Below are 16330 nucleotides of genomic sequence, written 5' to 3'. Positions count from 1 at the left end.
TTAAATAACTTCATGTACTAGTGGTTCTGAGGTCTTCCGACAACCATTGACCTCTACCCTAATCAATAGGTTTTCCCTCTTTTGGTATTCTTGGTGGGCTGAGTGATGTCTGAAACAAAGGAGCAAAAGGAGAAGAAATGGACCACTCTCACCATGGGGGCAGCCTGAAACTCTGATAAAGCTAAAGTGTTTTCAGCTACTCTGCTGGCTGCCTTTCCTTTCTCTGCTGTGTAGAGGACAATAAAAATGTGCATCGATAATGCACACACTGCACAATTCTTGCTTTGTTTTATGTAGGATTTTGCCTACGAATCCAGACACAAGCTGAGGCTGCTAGTATGCACATATTCACTAAAGACGTCACACGCTTTCGCTTCACTGTCTCCAGTCAGTATGTCAGAAAATGCCATAAACTGAAGGCTGTCTCTCTTTTTAAATATGTATCTGTAAACCAAAGAGATGCATTTGCAATCTATGTTCAATAATTGGACATGTTTGATGTTGCTTTCTGCTCTTTGATGTGGGGGCATTGAATATGTATGGGTATTAATGAAGGGTATAGTGTGGCTCATGTTACGCAATCTCATTGATAGAATCTGCTTAGTAGTCATTGCAATTTGCATTTGATAAGTTTGGCGTTCAAGCTTCCTCTTGTCCGGTGTATATACCACTTCAAATCTTTCTTTTCTTTACAATCTTGTACATGTAACCTTTCAATTACAGGAAAAATTCAAAGTACAGATATACGAATGCAAAGTAGAAATAGAACCTGCGATTCCATCACCAGACACAGGTTAATTTAATCTGTGTTGTGTTTATTGAAGGGCGCTATATGAAGAAGGTTGTCTTCCTTCATACAACATGGTTATTCTCTATTCATAAATAGTTTTCTGATGTTTGTTAATCTGCTTAGAATCACATGCTGTGCATAGGTCCGACATCCAGTGGTCACTGCGGAGTATTGCATTTTGTTTTTCGTAGTCGAAAAAGGGGACGTCGACAAGGCGTGTCTGTAACACTATCCCTATAGTGACGTGCGTTGTACCCACAATCCCTCACGCGTCGAGGTCCCTCAGATTGTTTTTTTCCGCCCAGCTTCTGGTCGCCTTACGCGGAGCTCCTAGAGAGACATTGCAAATACTTACTACGGACCTCGGTCCTTAATTATACTTATTATATTGTTAAAGATCCCTCCCCTCGACGTTAGCTGTGAAGCTGTTTCTCCGCCGAGCAAGTTTTCGACGGAGGGGAAGAGACGGAGGAGATCCTTCGGCGCTGCCGAACACGTGGCCTGGCCTTGCCGGCCAACATACAGTAGGGAGAGTGGGGGTTCGAACTTTTATCTTCTCTTTGAGAATGTCTTTCTTTCTCCCCTATCTTTCCCTTGGGGTTGTTATCACCAGTTATTATTGCCTCAGCTATGGAGAGGACACCTTTTAAGTTTTGCCCACGCTGTAGGGGCAAATACACCTGGAAGGACAAACACAAGCTATGTAATCGTTGCTTGCCCCTCGATCATAAGGAGGACAGCTGCGCGGCCTGTAAGCTCTTGAAACCAAGAACTCTTAAAGAACGGAAAGTTAAGAGGTGGGCGCACTACGCTATGTCGAAGTCAGTTTCCTCACCCGCCGCCGCTGTTACAGAAAGTGACGAGGAGGGTGATAACTCGACGTCCGTTACGGAAGTCATTAACCCCCAGAAGGAGCGCTCGCGCTCCTCGACGTCCGTCCCCGGCGGGCTCGGCTCACGCCCTGCTTATGGGGATGAACACCCCAGCGACAAGGACGCACATAGACCCCATAGGCCTAAGCACACAACCCACGGCTCTTCTTCGTCGAAGACGAAGGGTCCATCCGCGCCGAAGGGGACGCAGGGCACTCCGGCGTCTACCTCAGACCGTAAGGGTCTCAAGCCCCACCCGCAAACGCAGCCGCGACCAGCGATTGGGCTTTCATCAAACACGGGCGCTACCTCAAAATCATCCGACGTAACGCTCCATAGAGCGGCCGTCGATGAACAACGCGTAACGCAGGCAACGTCGACACCAGAGCCCTCTACTGACAAACTCGTTGTCGAGAGCCTGGCGAGAATTGTTTCCGAAGACAAACGTAAGCGGACGACGAAACAAACGTCGAATACCGCACAAAAAGCTATGGAAATGCCGAAAAAGCGCAAGAGTAGCCAGGAACTGCCCCCTTCATCTAAGGGCACTTCTGAACTACCGGAGGGCTTTTCAGAGGGCGACGGAAACCTTTCTTCGACGTTGTGGGAGCGTTCTAAGCGTTTTGAAGGTGAAGACACTGATTTCCCCCCTCTAGACTATTCAGGGGTCCCTCATGAGACCCTTGAAAGACTCCATTCTTGTATGGAGAAAATGGAAAGGTTTTTGGGAAGCCAAAACCCACCCACACCCAAAAGACCAAGAGAATGGCCCCAGGATGACCCTAGGGTCAAGATTCCTAGACTGTTTCCCCCTTCTACAGACGCATATGACCTCACTGAAGAGGAGCAATACCTCCAGGAAGATGAGGAGTGTTTGGGTGGAGAGGAAGAACATGAGGAAGAGGGGTTTGAAGAAGATCCTTACACTAGTGCAGGAGCTTTTGAAGAAGATACAGCTACCTCGCAGCCCTGGCAATCCCCATCAGTGCAGCCTTGGCAATCCCCATCAGTGCACTCAGACCCTGATGTCTTTCACCCTTCTCCTCCCAAGGATTCACCTATTGGAAACACCTCTCCCATAGATGACCAACCTTCACTTAATGCACTATTGCGCAAGGCAGCAGCGCGTTTTGAAATAGACACAGGGGAGACTCTTCCTGACATAGACTTTGTAGAGAAAGTTATTAAAGAAAAAGCCCCTGTTAGTCAGTCTATTCCGCTCCTGGCTTCTATAAAGAGAAGAATAACTCCTTCCCTTTCCAATTCGGCCTTAGTCAGAGGGGTCAACCCTCAGATAGAAAAGCTCTTCAGCCCTTCGTCCTCTGACCCTTTGTACATCAGAGGACATTCTATTCCGGACTCCCTCGTAGTTACTAATACAAGAAAAAGAGCGGGGGTACCACTATCCACTAGTGAGGCACCACCTGACAAAGAGGGCAAGAAGCTCTATGCACTTGGGAAGAGAATCACGACCTCCGCCGCCTTCTCAACTAGGATTGCAAATAACAATTCCCTACTAGCTAGCTACGCAGATGCACAGTGGAGCAAGCTGCGCAGCGAAGCAGAGGACGCACCAGAACCCCTGCGTTCATGCCTGTTAGCTATAATCTCAGAGGGAACTCTTGTAAACCAGGGCATCGTAAAGAACTCCTTAGATGCCGCAGAGACGGCTGGCCGTTCCCTGGTTCAGGGAATACTTCTCAAACGCCATGTCTGGCTGCGCAATTCGGGATTTAAGCCGGAAACCCAGGCTTCCCTGATAAATAAGCCCATAGAACAAACACATCTGTTTGGGAAAGCAGTTGATGAGGCCCTAGAACATGCGAAGAATGAGTTTGATACCATCAAGACTCTTGACCAAATTTCTAGGCCCCCTAACAGACGCAGCTATGGCAATAGACGCTCCTTTCGTGGCCAACGCCAGCAGCAAAACCAACAGCAATTTTACTCTGCTACCAACTGGCCCTCTAACCAGGGTAACAACACCCAGTTCAGTCAAAGAGGCCAACGCCGTGGCAAAGGAAGAGGTCGCGGCTCCAGCCCCAAAGGTTCCACGCCCAATACCAACAAATGACCCGAAGATTCGGGTCCCCTCCCATGCATCACCGGTCGGGGGCCGGCTAACATCGTTCCTTTCAGCATGGGAGGGAATATCGTCAGACCGCTGGGTATTATCCACCATAGCCCACGGATACTGCATCGAATTCAACGGTTCCCCGAAGTACAGACCCCCACGGAACCGACGCATGACACCGGAACACCTCACTATTCTTCTTCAAGAAGTAGAAGAGCTACTGAAAAAAGAAGCTATAGAGGCTGTCCTCCTATCTCAGGTAACAGAAGGTATTTATTCAGTGTACTTCCTTGTACCCAAAAAGGACTTAACCATGCGCCCTGTATTAGATCTGCGCCCAGCGAACAAGTTTGTCAAACCCCAAAAGTTTCGTATGGTGACCTTGCAGGAAGTAATCCCACTGTTATCACAGGGGGATTACATGACAACACTAGACATGAAAGATGCATACTTTCATATTTTAATGTTGCCAGCACACAGAAAATACCTCAGGTTCAAGATAGAGAACAAACACTACTAGTTCAGAGTACTACCCTTCGGGATAGCATCTGCACCAAGGGTATTCACGAAAGTACTGGCAGTGGCAGCGGCCCACCTGCGCAGGTTATCCATCCCGGTATACCCTTACCTCGACGACTGGCTCATAACAGGGGATTCTTACGAAACATGCTTCTCCAATACCCAAAAGACCGTAGACCTTTTGTCCCAACTGAGCTTCTCCATCAACGAAAAGAAGTCCAGCTTAGACCCCAGCCAAATCAAACAATTCCTAGGGGCTCTAATTCGAACAAAGGACGGCCTCGTCTTCCCCTCCAACGAGAGGGTCCAAAACATGCTGTTTCAGATCCCCCATTATGTGGCAGGTCGAGAGGTGACGGTACGCAAAGCAATGCGCTTGCTAGGGATGATGGCGTCATGTATTTATTTGGTACCTCACGCGCGCCTGCGCATGCGCCCTATGCAAGAGTGGCTCTACAGCCAGTGGTGTCAGGCCAGCGGACAATGGGACGATCTAGTGGTGGTCTCGCAGACCTTGGTTCTCTCGCTACGGTGGTGGACAAAAGAAAACCTGTTATTAGGGAAAACTTTTGCCACACCCGCAGTGGAAGCCACTCTAACCACAGACGCATCCCATACAGGATGGGGGGCTCACCTATCCCATCAGACTGCTTACGGAGTGTGGACTCCGAGCTTAGCATCCAAGCATATAAACCTGCTGGAACTACTAGCGGTGTTCAAAGCACTGAAAGCCTTTCAGGAACACTTACAAGGAAAGACAGTGATGGTCCTCACAGACAGCACCACAGCCATGTACTACCTCAACAAGCAAGGGGGCACTCACTCTCCAGGACTGTCCAAGCTGTCCCAGAATATATGGAAGTGGGCTCTCAAACACAACATGTTGCTACTATCACAACATGTACCAGGGGAACTTAATCTGCTAGCAGACAAACTCAGCAGAGAGTACGAATGGCAATTGCACGAAGACATCGTCTTAGACGTCTTCACGCAATGGGGATTCCCGGAAATAGACCTGTTCGCAACTCTGGAGAACTCACAATGCCAAAGTTACGCCTCCAGGTACCCCCAGAACCAGTCCAAGGGGAACGGTCTGTCGATTCAATGGTCAGGGAAATTTGTTTACGCCTTTCCCCCGACTCCCCTTCTCAACAAAGTGGTGCACAAGATGCACCAGGAGCAGGTTACGATGATACTAGTGGCCCCAATGTGGGCCCGGCAGCGATGGTTCGCTCACTTGATGGAGATGTCCCTAGCTCCCCCAGTGAAACTTCCCTGCCCGTACAACATGCTGTCACAGGACAAGGGCAGGACACTGCATCCATGCCCTCAGACCATGAACTTAGCAGCCTGGCTCCTCAGATCATAGAATTTGGACATTTACAACTCCTGCAGAGATGTATGGACATCCTCAGGGAAGCCAGAAAACCTAATACTCGCCACTGCTATTCTAGCAAGTGGAAAAGATTTGTCATCTGGTGTAGAGGTAAGAGCATCAACCCGGTTGACTGCTCTCCCACTAACATTGTTCTGTACTTGACCCATTTACTGGATTCAGGTCTAGTGTTCAATTCCATTAAAGTCCACCTAGCGGCACTTTCTGCATACACCACTTCCCAACTTAAAGTGCCGTGGTGGAAGATACCAGTTATCAAGGCCTTCATGGAGGGGGTAAAGAGAATACACCCTCCGATAGCTAACCCAGCTCCCGGATGGGACTTAAATGTGGTACTTTCTAGACTCATGGGCCCTCCTTTCGAACCCATGCACAAGGCAACTCTTAATGACCTCACTCTTAAGACTGCTTTCCTAATAGCTATCACCTCTATTAGGAGAGTAAGTGAACTACAGGCTCTTTCTGTACTAGACCCCTTCGTAACAGTTCACAAGGATAAGGTGGTTCTACGCACACACCCAAGGTTTGCACCAAAATTCATCTCGAAATTTCATGTAAACCAGTCAATAGAACTACCAACGTTCTTTCAAAACCCTTTCAGCTTGGGAGAAAAAAGTCTGCATACACTAGATGTACGCAGAGCTGTCATGTTCTACATGGAAAGAACCAGACCACTGAGAAAGACTAATCAGTTCTTTGTCTCTGTGGCAGCAGGGAGAGAAGGAGATGCAGTTTCAAAGTCCACTATATCTAGATGGATTGTTCAATGCATCACTCTCTGTTACACTCTTGCTAAGAGAGAACTACCCTTCAAGCCAAGAGCACATTCCACTCAAGGCACTGGGGCTTCCATAGCGTTCATTGCAAATGTTCCCCTTGAGTCCATCTGCAAAGCGGCTACCTGGAGTTCTGTGCACACCTTTACAAAACACTACTGTCTAGATGCACACTCTAGATCTGACTCCCAGGTGGGACAGGCAGTATTAAGACATCTTTTCTCTACTGTTCCTTCTCATAACCCACCGCCAACTCCGGGTACTGCTCGCTAGTCTATGCACAGCATGTGATTCTAAGCAGATTAACAAACATCAGAAGACAATGCATTACTTACCGTAAAAGCATTTCTGATGGTTGTATCTGCTTAGATTCACATGCGCCCACCCTTCCTCCCCGCTCGGATGGAAGGAACATAGACATCCTTTTCTATATTTCTCTCTTTTCTGTACTCACTCACGTCTAGAAGGCTCCCTCAGGGCAGAAAAATACAAACAGAGGGACCTCGACGCGTGAGGGATTGTGGGTACAACGCACGTCACTATAGGGATAGTGTTACAGGCACGCCTTGTCGACGACCCCTTTTTCGACTACGAAAAACAAAATGCAATACTCCGCAGTGACCACTGGATGTCGGACCTATGCACAGCATGTGAATCTAAGCAGATACAACCATCAGAAATGCTTTTACGGTAAGTAATGCATTGTCATGTCAGGTATGTAAAGACAATCGACCAGCAACTTTTTTTGCATGGCATACCTGTCTCCAACTGTGGCTGGTGGAATAGTGCATTCCACATATACATCACTTACTCACCATACTGTATTCATTCAGGAAGTCGCCACACTCCTCGCTCTTTCCAAACAGCAAAGCACACAGTGTATTTTATGTAAAGACGCCCACATGCACCTGTGTACTTCCATTACCATATCCCCTCTAGGTAGAAGAAAGGGAAAGGCTCACAGTAAGAAAGTGAAAACAAAATACCAAGCAATCAACCAATCACCCCCTGAGTCCAAAAAAGAAAGGGAAAGAATGAACAGCCAAAATAGTGGCACCCGCCAACCACTATAGAGGTCAGGGGAATGGATCCCTTTCTCAGGAGGATAGGTCAGGGGCAACGTGCTCGCCTTGGAAGCAAGATGACACGGAGCAATGCAGGTTCGATCCCCGGGACCACGCTTAGCAACCTCTGCGTATTGAGCGCATTTATAAATATCATATCATATATAAACAGGAACCTCTTTGTGACTGAAGAAAAAGAGAATGGATAGACCCCGTTCTAAGTGAAAAGATCTTTTAAAAAACATCTTTTCAATAAACAATCTATTTAGAAAGATTGCTCCATGAGCGCAAGGAGCAGTCTTTCCAAATGGAACTGTTACGGCCCAGCGTAGGGGCTGACGGGCACGCCGGGACCCACAAGCGCAGGACAAGGAGAACGGGTAAGTGTGTGGGTGCATTGTGTTGTGTGTATGTATGTGTTTTGGTTTGGGTGGGGGAGGGGCCTTGGGTGGAAATCCTGCACAGGAGAGGGTGGGGAGTCAGGAGGGAGGTGGCTGGGAGTTGCTAACCCTCCATGATGAAAAGAAAAGCGGGCATTGTAAATCGGTCTTTTTCTCTTGAGACCTTTAAAATTAGGTATTTTCAAATTGAACCGATAGACCCACCACCACAGAGGCAAATGGAACAGATGCCTTGACAGACTGGATCGTTCCACAAAACACAAAAAAGGAACACCTGTTTTGTCCAGCCAGTGCTTTAAGTGGGGTGAATTATCGAGGAAGGTTCCCCTCATTTGGGAGTGCATCTTAGTTGAAGGGTGTAGTCTAAGAATTGATGGTGTGATGAATCCATAGATGTCTCCACTTCTCCCTGAGGGGGTGGTACACAGCGGGAGGATCTCATAAGGAGAGACTCCCCTTCTGGGGGCAAGGACGACCATTTAAGGAAGAATGCTGTATAACACACTCCACCTAGCAATTTATACATCCTCCTACTGTATGAACCACATTTCTATATCACCCACCTCTATGTATGTCTGTAATAATGAATTTCCAACATTCACTGAGACGAGGAAGGGTAGGGATAATCTAACAAGGACTTCTTTGCGATGTATTGGGATGATGATGATGATGATGAGGCGGTGCGGCACACTGAAGGGCACTTGAGGGAACATGAATGAGCATTCTAGTTGTCAGTGGCCCTTCCGAATAAAGACAAAGGAAGGACTTCCCCAATTGTCAATCCTTCCCTGGAGGAACCGATAATGAGACAGCGATTCGGTGCAGGAAGAAGAGGCTGATGACCTGGACGTGGAGAGAAAGGCATCCAAACACGGTCCTACAGGGACAAACCAGGCGAGAAACGGACAGAGCAAAGTTTCAGGCGAGTCTGACAGGGCGGTTGAAGGAAGACTCACCGCTTGCAAAGGACCAACCACTGCAGAGCCGCCGTAGCACGCCAGTGAGCCAGGAAAGCTGTGCAATACCCGAACACAGAGAGAGGTGATCCCGACACTGACCAGGAGATGCCGGGTCCAACCCCGAAGGCACAGGGGTTACCAGAAAGGTTGGTGGGAGCGCAAAAGGGTCGCAGAGGCAACAGGAGGGGAACCAAATAGACGTTTCCAAATGCAGGGGAAAGAGGGAGAGTCGGAAAATTGTTAACCACCATGCACACCTGTTTCACATTTGTATTTAAGTATGTTGAAGAATAGAACTCAGAGTAATTAATTTGAAAGGTAAATATTATTTGAGGTGCAGGGGAGACGTGCTCAGCCTTAGTATCTAAGCTGGGAAATATACATAGGACAAATGGTTTCCTAATTGAGGAAACCCGCGTCCCCTGCACACTATCAACAAGGGCCGAGGCACGTATGTAGTTTTAAGGTACAAATAGTAACCTTATTGATTTTCACAAGAGTTATCAGTTTTAGTACTTTTGGTTGCTTTTCAATGACAGCAAATTTTTCTGAGATACCCCTATTAAGCTTGAAAATTCATCTGTTTATCAAAAAAGTCATTTATTCAAATTTTAAGAAAAAAACATTCAAAATATGATCTGGCCCAACGCGTTTCGAGTATTTACTTTCACTCTTCATCAGGAGCAAAGTGTTCTGTATTCTTTATACAAAGTTTAATCACTAGAGAGAAAATAAATTAAATTAATGATCCAATATTCATGATTCATTCAAATACATATTAGTATTCATATGTGCATATAAGGCAAAACGGAGTTCTTCAATAACTAAGGAAAAGCACATTTTAATGTTTCTATGTACATCATTGCTTCATTCTTTAAACTCAGGATCAGTTTCATTGCTCAAAAAGGAAGAGACATTGTAGCAACTGACTAATGCTAGGTGCCTATAAAGGTAAATGACAAACATATCTTTTTATGAATAGAACATATTGGAAAAAAACCTCAGAGGTTCCTATTGGTGGCAAGACTTAAATGGTGGCTGGACAAACATCTCTGTGCGTGAATTCAACATGTTGGAAAATAGTCCTGTTAGAAGATGTCTCTCTCTGGAGGTGAAAAAATATATAAAAAATATATAAATATCAGAAAAAAGGTGAACATTGGCTGAGAGGCACAATGTGGCAGAACAGAATGATAGAGGCTAAACGGCCCTACTTACAAGCAAAAGGTGCAGAAATCCGGAAGGTCTCAGATATGGCTGTAGCAGGAAACACTCAATCCGCTTCCGTTTTCCTTTTGGAAGCGGATGGAGTGTTTCTCAGCCAATGTTCACCTTTTTTCTGCTATTTATATATTTTTTATATATTTTATCACCTCCAGAGAGAGACATCCAACCAACAGAGATGCAGTAGATGCCCGTCTGTGGAGCTATTCATTACTTTTACAAGTAAGTTCCTTACCACCAAGTAGTCCCTCTCGCTCTGGCCATTTAAAATTGCACCACTTTAATTCTATCATTTATCATAGGTTAGAAAGAATTAGGATCCTCCACAACTCTGTCATCCAGTTTGAAGTGGAACTTCCAACCCGTGGAAACCTCTTTTCTATATCTTTAGAAGTAAGTGCTCTTCCAGCCACTATATAGGTTTTGCATATAATAGGTACCACTGAGTCCATCAGATCACTATTTTCCGACATGTTGAATTAATTCAAAGAGATGTTTGTCCAGCCACCATTTAAGTCTTGCCACCAATAGGAACCTCTGAGGTTTTTTTCAATATGTTCTATTCATAAAAATATATGTTTGTCATTTACCTTTATAGGCACCTAGCATTAGTCACTTGCTACAATGTCTCTTCCTTTTTGAGCAATGAAACTGATCCTGAGTTTAAAGAATGAAGCAATAATGTACATAGAAACATTAAAATGTGCTTTTCCTTAGTTATTTAAGAACTCTGTTTTGCTGTATATGCACATATGAGTACTTATATGTATTTGAATGAATCATGAATATTGGATCATTAATTTAATGTATTTTCTCTCTAGTGATTAAACTTTGTATAAAGAATACAGAACACTTTGCCCCTGATGAAGAGTGAAAGTAAATACTCTAAACGCGTTGGGCCAGATCATATTTTGAATGTTTTTTGTTAAAACTTGAATAAATGACTGTTTTTTGATAAACAGATGAATTGTGAAGCATTAATTGGGGTATCTCAGAGAAATTTGCTGTCATTGCAAAGCAAACAAAATTACTAAAACTGATAACTCTTGTGAAAATCAATAAGGTTACTATTTGTACCTTAAAACTACATATGGGCCTCAGCCCTTGTTAATAGTGTGCAGGGGACGTGGGTTTCCTCAATTAGGAACCCATTTGTCCTATGAAAGAGGGAGAGTCCCCATAATATATCAAAGGATACTAATAATCGCAGAGAAGAAAATGTAGAGACCAGGGTCTGGGACCGTCAACCGAAAAGGAAGATCGTTGCCAGTCATCTTCCTTGTGGCAGTACTTGGCAGAGGAGTGAGCCAAGTCTGCCAGACGAAAAACAATGAGAAACAAAGTCTGGGACCCACACCCACAAAAGAAGATCAACGTAAGTCATCTTCTTCGTGGCAGTACCGGGCAGGAGAGTGAACCAGGTCTGCCATACTGAATATACAAAGTCATTTCCCTTGGTGCTGTGAACTGTGAAACATGGTGTATAAAAAGCCCAGGGAAGGGAGTCATTACCCCTGGTACTGTGAAACCAAGTGCAAGAAGAGCCCAGAGGAAGGGAGACATTGCCCTCTGGTTTTGTGAACTGCCAAGTAAGCCTGAGAAAAGGCCAGGGGAAGGGAATAATTCCCCTGGCATTGTGAAACTACTGAGAGTAAGACAACTGGAGAAGGGAGGCATTCTCTAGGATCCCCCATATTAAAGAAACCACTAAGGGCAATAAGGAATATTGATGTTTGAACTGGAACTTTACCTTTCGAGTTTGAATTGGGAACTTACTGCCTTTCAACATTTCAACCGGGAACTTAGGAAGTGCCATGGAAAGTGCCTGTTTGAGCCAGGAGTGGCTTCAGAGGCTGCAGTGTCTCGTGGAACGGCGCCAGCTACAACAACAACTTTGTTTTGTGCCTTGGAAAAGGATTACAAACTGGCAAAGAGAGTCATTCCCTCATTTAAAGATCCCATCAAAGACTGGGAACTGTGATCCGTTGTCCAGAAGAAGGGAGCCATTCTTCTGGACCAAGAAGATCCTCTACTTAATTAGTTTAGTTATAAGCGTAAGGGACAGAAATAGATATGTTACACAGGATAGTGGACTCTTGATTTACATGGACATCCTGACTGAACCCTTAGTATTTTAGAGGTAGTGAAACCCCTCTTAGAGTTAGGGAGAGGTAGGTTTTCTCTTTTATCTCTGGTATAATAAGTGTATGCCATCAACCATGCCACCTGTGTGCCAGTCTCCTCCTTTTTGTTCCCTTACAATAGATCTGGCATATAAAACCACAAGTAGGAACAGTTTCCTTAGGAGAGGTGTGGCCTATATAACTAGGCACATATCCCAAAACTGTCTGCCTGATAAATTCCTATTTGGATATACTTTCCCTTCAAGTATAACAAATCTAATTTTCCAAGTCATTATTCACTAGATCCTTAGTTAGGGCTATTGACACATCTCAGTACAAATGCCAGTGCATATATAGCCACGCAGAAAGAGGAGCATGATTTAATATTAATAAGCAGCAAAACTCCCAATTTACGTTGTCAAACAATTGACAATTTCACAGAATCCCACATAATATTCGAATGCATCTTTCTTTGCCTATAGTTGCTTACAATGCCTCCCCAACTGTCGTTATTCCTTTTGCTAGCCAACTTTTGACAACGGCCCATTGCTTAAAATCTTTATCTGGAAGGCTATTGTGCTTCAGCCGTAGGCAGGAAGAATTGATGACCACATGGAGGGATGCTCTGATTGGAGAAACAATCCTGTTCATGGCAGTGAAGCCCCTATCACAATCTGTATTGCTTGCCCCTGCATGTGAAAGCTGCCCTCTTCCTTCCATCCCAAGCCAATGGCTGCCGCAACTGAGACAAACATTTAAAATCGCACATTCGCTAGAAGACCTGTGAGATTTACTACAGCAACTCCTTCCAACAGATCACAACACACGCTCAGGCTCACTTACAATACCGATAACTCACTGGTTAATGCTTCTGAAATCTCCATATGGAAGATAACATGTCCTGGGTGGGCAAAATCGGTACTCCAGTGTCATGTTTTGCCTCATTCCCAACTGCTTGTATAAACATGTACTGCACGCTGGATGCAAAACATCTTCTCCAAAAGTGGATGCTGTGTTTTTGGTGGATTTAGACTAGGGCTCAAAATGTGTGGGCCTCTGCGTGTACTTACATTTTGGTGTGTGACACGGATGGAACTTTGGGGGTGGTGGATGCCCTTCTAAGTGCTTCCCCCATCGCATCATGTCTACCGTATCTCCAGTGCTCATTAAAAGTAGGCATGTAAATTACAGACACATCCACAAATCTCTAGCTTCACACATGTTTAACAAAGTATATGCTTTTTTTATTAACCTTTTTTGATGAAAACAAAAAGCACAATGACTTTCCTAATCTAATGACAGTGTCACTTAAAACATACGGTTTTCAGCTAGTTGGCAGGGTGTCGGAGACAACCAACCTCAAATTAGGTGGGTGTGATAGTCTGCAGCCCTTGGCCATGTAAGAGTGCTGTTCACCACTTTGATGAAGTTCTCAGGTGCGTGCCTTACAGTCTTTTTGTCTATCATAAGGAGGGTCTTTGTGCCTGAGCCCATCAGACTATTACTCGTTTACAGACCATTGATTGGTGTAGAGAGTAAGGGAGATCAGCATAGGAGGATGTCCATGTCAGCCACCTCAGAAAATATGTTGTGGGAGTTTGAACCACTTACTTGAATTGTGTGTCTCCAAGTCACTCTCTCTGACCAAGAAGGGGGTGGGGGGTCCATGTCTTTGTGTTGGAGCCTCAGACTAGCATGTGCTCAGTATCCGCACCTTTCAGAAAAGGAGAACGTTTTCCGAATGAGAGCCCTTCCGTTTCAGAGGCGCCAGAAGCAAAGCTCTACGACTAGGGGGCATTGAGTGAAATCCTACAGACTAATAAGATTGCAGCGTCCAAAAATCTTGCACTATGAAGGTGTAAGAGTCCGAGTCATTTAAAATCGGAGGCCAGAACATCCATTGTTACACAGTGTCAGCCTATCAAACGAGAAGGGTCTCTGTGTCAAAGCCTCAGACTAGGGATGTATGTAGGAGCACACAGAACAAGATATTTTGATTGTCGGCAACTCTGTATAATAGTCTCAGAACTAGAGTTGTCCTAACTAGAAGGTTGTCAAAGCCCATCATACCATAAATGTTAGAAACCCTCAGTGTACTAGTTGAAAGTCACTCCAGCACCTCTGCAAGCGAACACTTTTAGCATCATGTTATTCTACGAGACCTGTAGTTACAAAAGGAAGGATAACACTGTTGTGAATCATTAAAGATGATCGTACAGCAATTTTCTCATTTTTAAAAAATCTATTGTGTGATCAGATATGTGCACTGGGGAAACAAAACTGCAGCAGTTGAAAGTGATTGTGCCTTGAAAAACGTATTTACCGTTTCCCACTGCCAGTTGCATTTGAAAAACTTAAAACACCAATGCGTTTTTGGGCGTTGATATAGCTAGGCTTATTTTTTGACATGTGGGCCTTTTGTGCAGTCTTGGGCTTGTAAATTGGAAATGGCAGGACCAGGATCCCTCAGGACTGTAAACAAAAAAAAACGTGGTGGCATTAGATGGGGCGGGTCCTGGCACTGTGAAGGGGCGTGGCTAGACTTGAATTCTAGACTTCGTTAGGAGGTGGGTTGGTGGGGTAGGTGGCTTTCTAAGACATTAAGTTGTTTCAGTGGAGAAACAACAGGCACTAGGGTGCCTTTCATGTGCTTTTGCTTTTTCCTATGTAATGCCTTTCTTCCCCATGGCTCCCAAGTATTCTAAGGCTGATGTAGAATAGTAGTGCTGTGATTGCCAAACTAATGCTTTGATCATTTTGTCATGCAGCAGTAGCTTATGTTACAATTGAAATGGCTTAATTCCACAAGTATGTGATAAAGCCTAAAAGTATAATCTTGCTTTGCAGCACTTTGTTTTCATGAGCCTACATAATCCTTGTTGTTTTCTAGGGAACCTATGTGCTACAGGACAACCGGTTTCATCTTCTAACTCAGCTCTCCAGCAGCAAGCAGTACCTTGAGGAGGCACCAAAGGTATACAGGATAATTTGCCAATTGATGATTTCCTCTTGTATTGCGTTGATAAAGGGGATGCTACTCCAACCAATTTTCTAATAAAGGTCCCACCATTTGAGACCGCATCAGACTTCATGTTGTTAGCACTATTGAGGTTTAAAAATGCATTGTGATAATCGGTGGACCTTTTAGTTCAGCATAAGTTGAATAAGAGCTGTGCTGGAATTTTTAGCCCCACCACCTTCAAAGCTGAATTAAAAAAAAAAAAATGTTTAAACCAAAACATTTTGCTATATTAAACAATTTTTCGCACAAAATCCGTCAGTCCGTATTAAACAAAACGTTTCCTATGAACTACTTAATAAAAAAATCCTTATTTTATTTATTTTTCCATTTATAAAGTGTGCTAAGCACTTGGGGCATCAAGACGCTGTTACATAAACCAGTTACACATGTGAGCAGCGTCGTTCAGAGTAAACAAACATTTTTGTTGAAATACCCTTGCTACGGAAGGAACATTGATGGACAGAGTTGGGTGAAGAGCAACGTTTTTTGCGCTTTCCTGAAGGTCCAGTAAGCTTGTTCAGGCCAGAGAGGGGCGGGAGTAGGTGCCACTGCTTGGGAGCAAATTTTGGGAAGCTAGTTCCTCCAGCTTTTGCTCCTTAAATTTCGGTTGGATAATGCGGTGGGCATACGCTGCTTTGGTTGGTCTGGCGGAGGAGGCTGTGGTGATTTTTTGGGATAAGTAGGGAGGGGCGACTTTGGATAGACATCTGTGTGATAGAGATTTGAAAATGATCCTCTTGCGAATCGGAAGCCACTGGGCAGGTTTCTCGCTGCAATTATGTGATCAGCTTTGGGGATGTTGAGCGCAGCTCTAAGTGCCTTTTTTTGAAGAACCTGCGTTTTTCGTGATTTTGGCATTGGTGTTCCCTGCAAAAAGGGCTAGTTTAGATCCTATGGTGGTTCGGGCTATAATCATGGAACTCTCTGGGGAGAGGAAAGGTCGGGAGGCGTTGATTGGCGTAGTCAGATTGGCGGCACTGGTGGCAATGGAGCACACTTTTCGTGATTGCGATAGTAAGGCATCTAGATATACAACAGTGTTTTCACCACGGGGGAGACTGGGGTTACTATCTTGTCAATGTTGAAGGCTGAGCATTGGGGGCTTAATTT

The 16330-nt window shown here is 44.9% G+C and overlaps 1 protein-coding gene across 1 annotated transcript in view; it reads left to right on the top strand.

Moving 5' to 3' along the window:
* Window positions 1-16330, top strand: part of LOC138566888 (trafficking protein particle complex subunit 6b-like) — a 279670-nt gene that overhangs the window by 125685 nt on the left and 137655 nt on the right. The window contains exon 4 of the mRNA XM_069644613.1: window positions 15089-15172. Coding sequence (XP_069500714.1) covers window positions 15089-15172 — 84 coding nt within the window. The remainder of the gene's footprint in view (window positions 1-15088; window positions 15173-16330) is intronic.

The sequence above is a fragment of the Ambystoma mexicanum genome, chromosome 2p (genome assembly GCF_040938575.1).
Source record: "Ambystoma mexicanum isolate Mex_15411 chromosome 2p, UKY_AmexF1_1, whole genome shotgun sequence".
NCBI lineage: Eukaryota > Metazoa > Chordata > Amphibia > Caudata > Ambystomatidae > Ambystoma > Ambystoma mexicanum.
The sequence above is the reverse complement of the archived record's forward strand: the minus strand, read 5'-3'. Positions and strand labels throughout refer to the sequence as shown.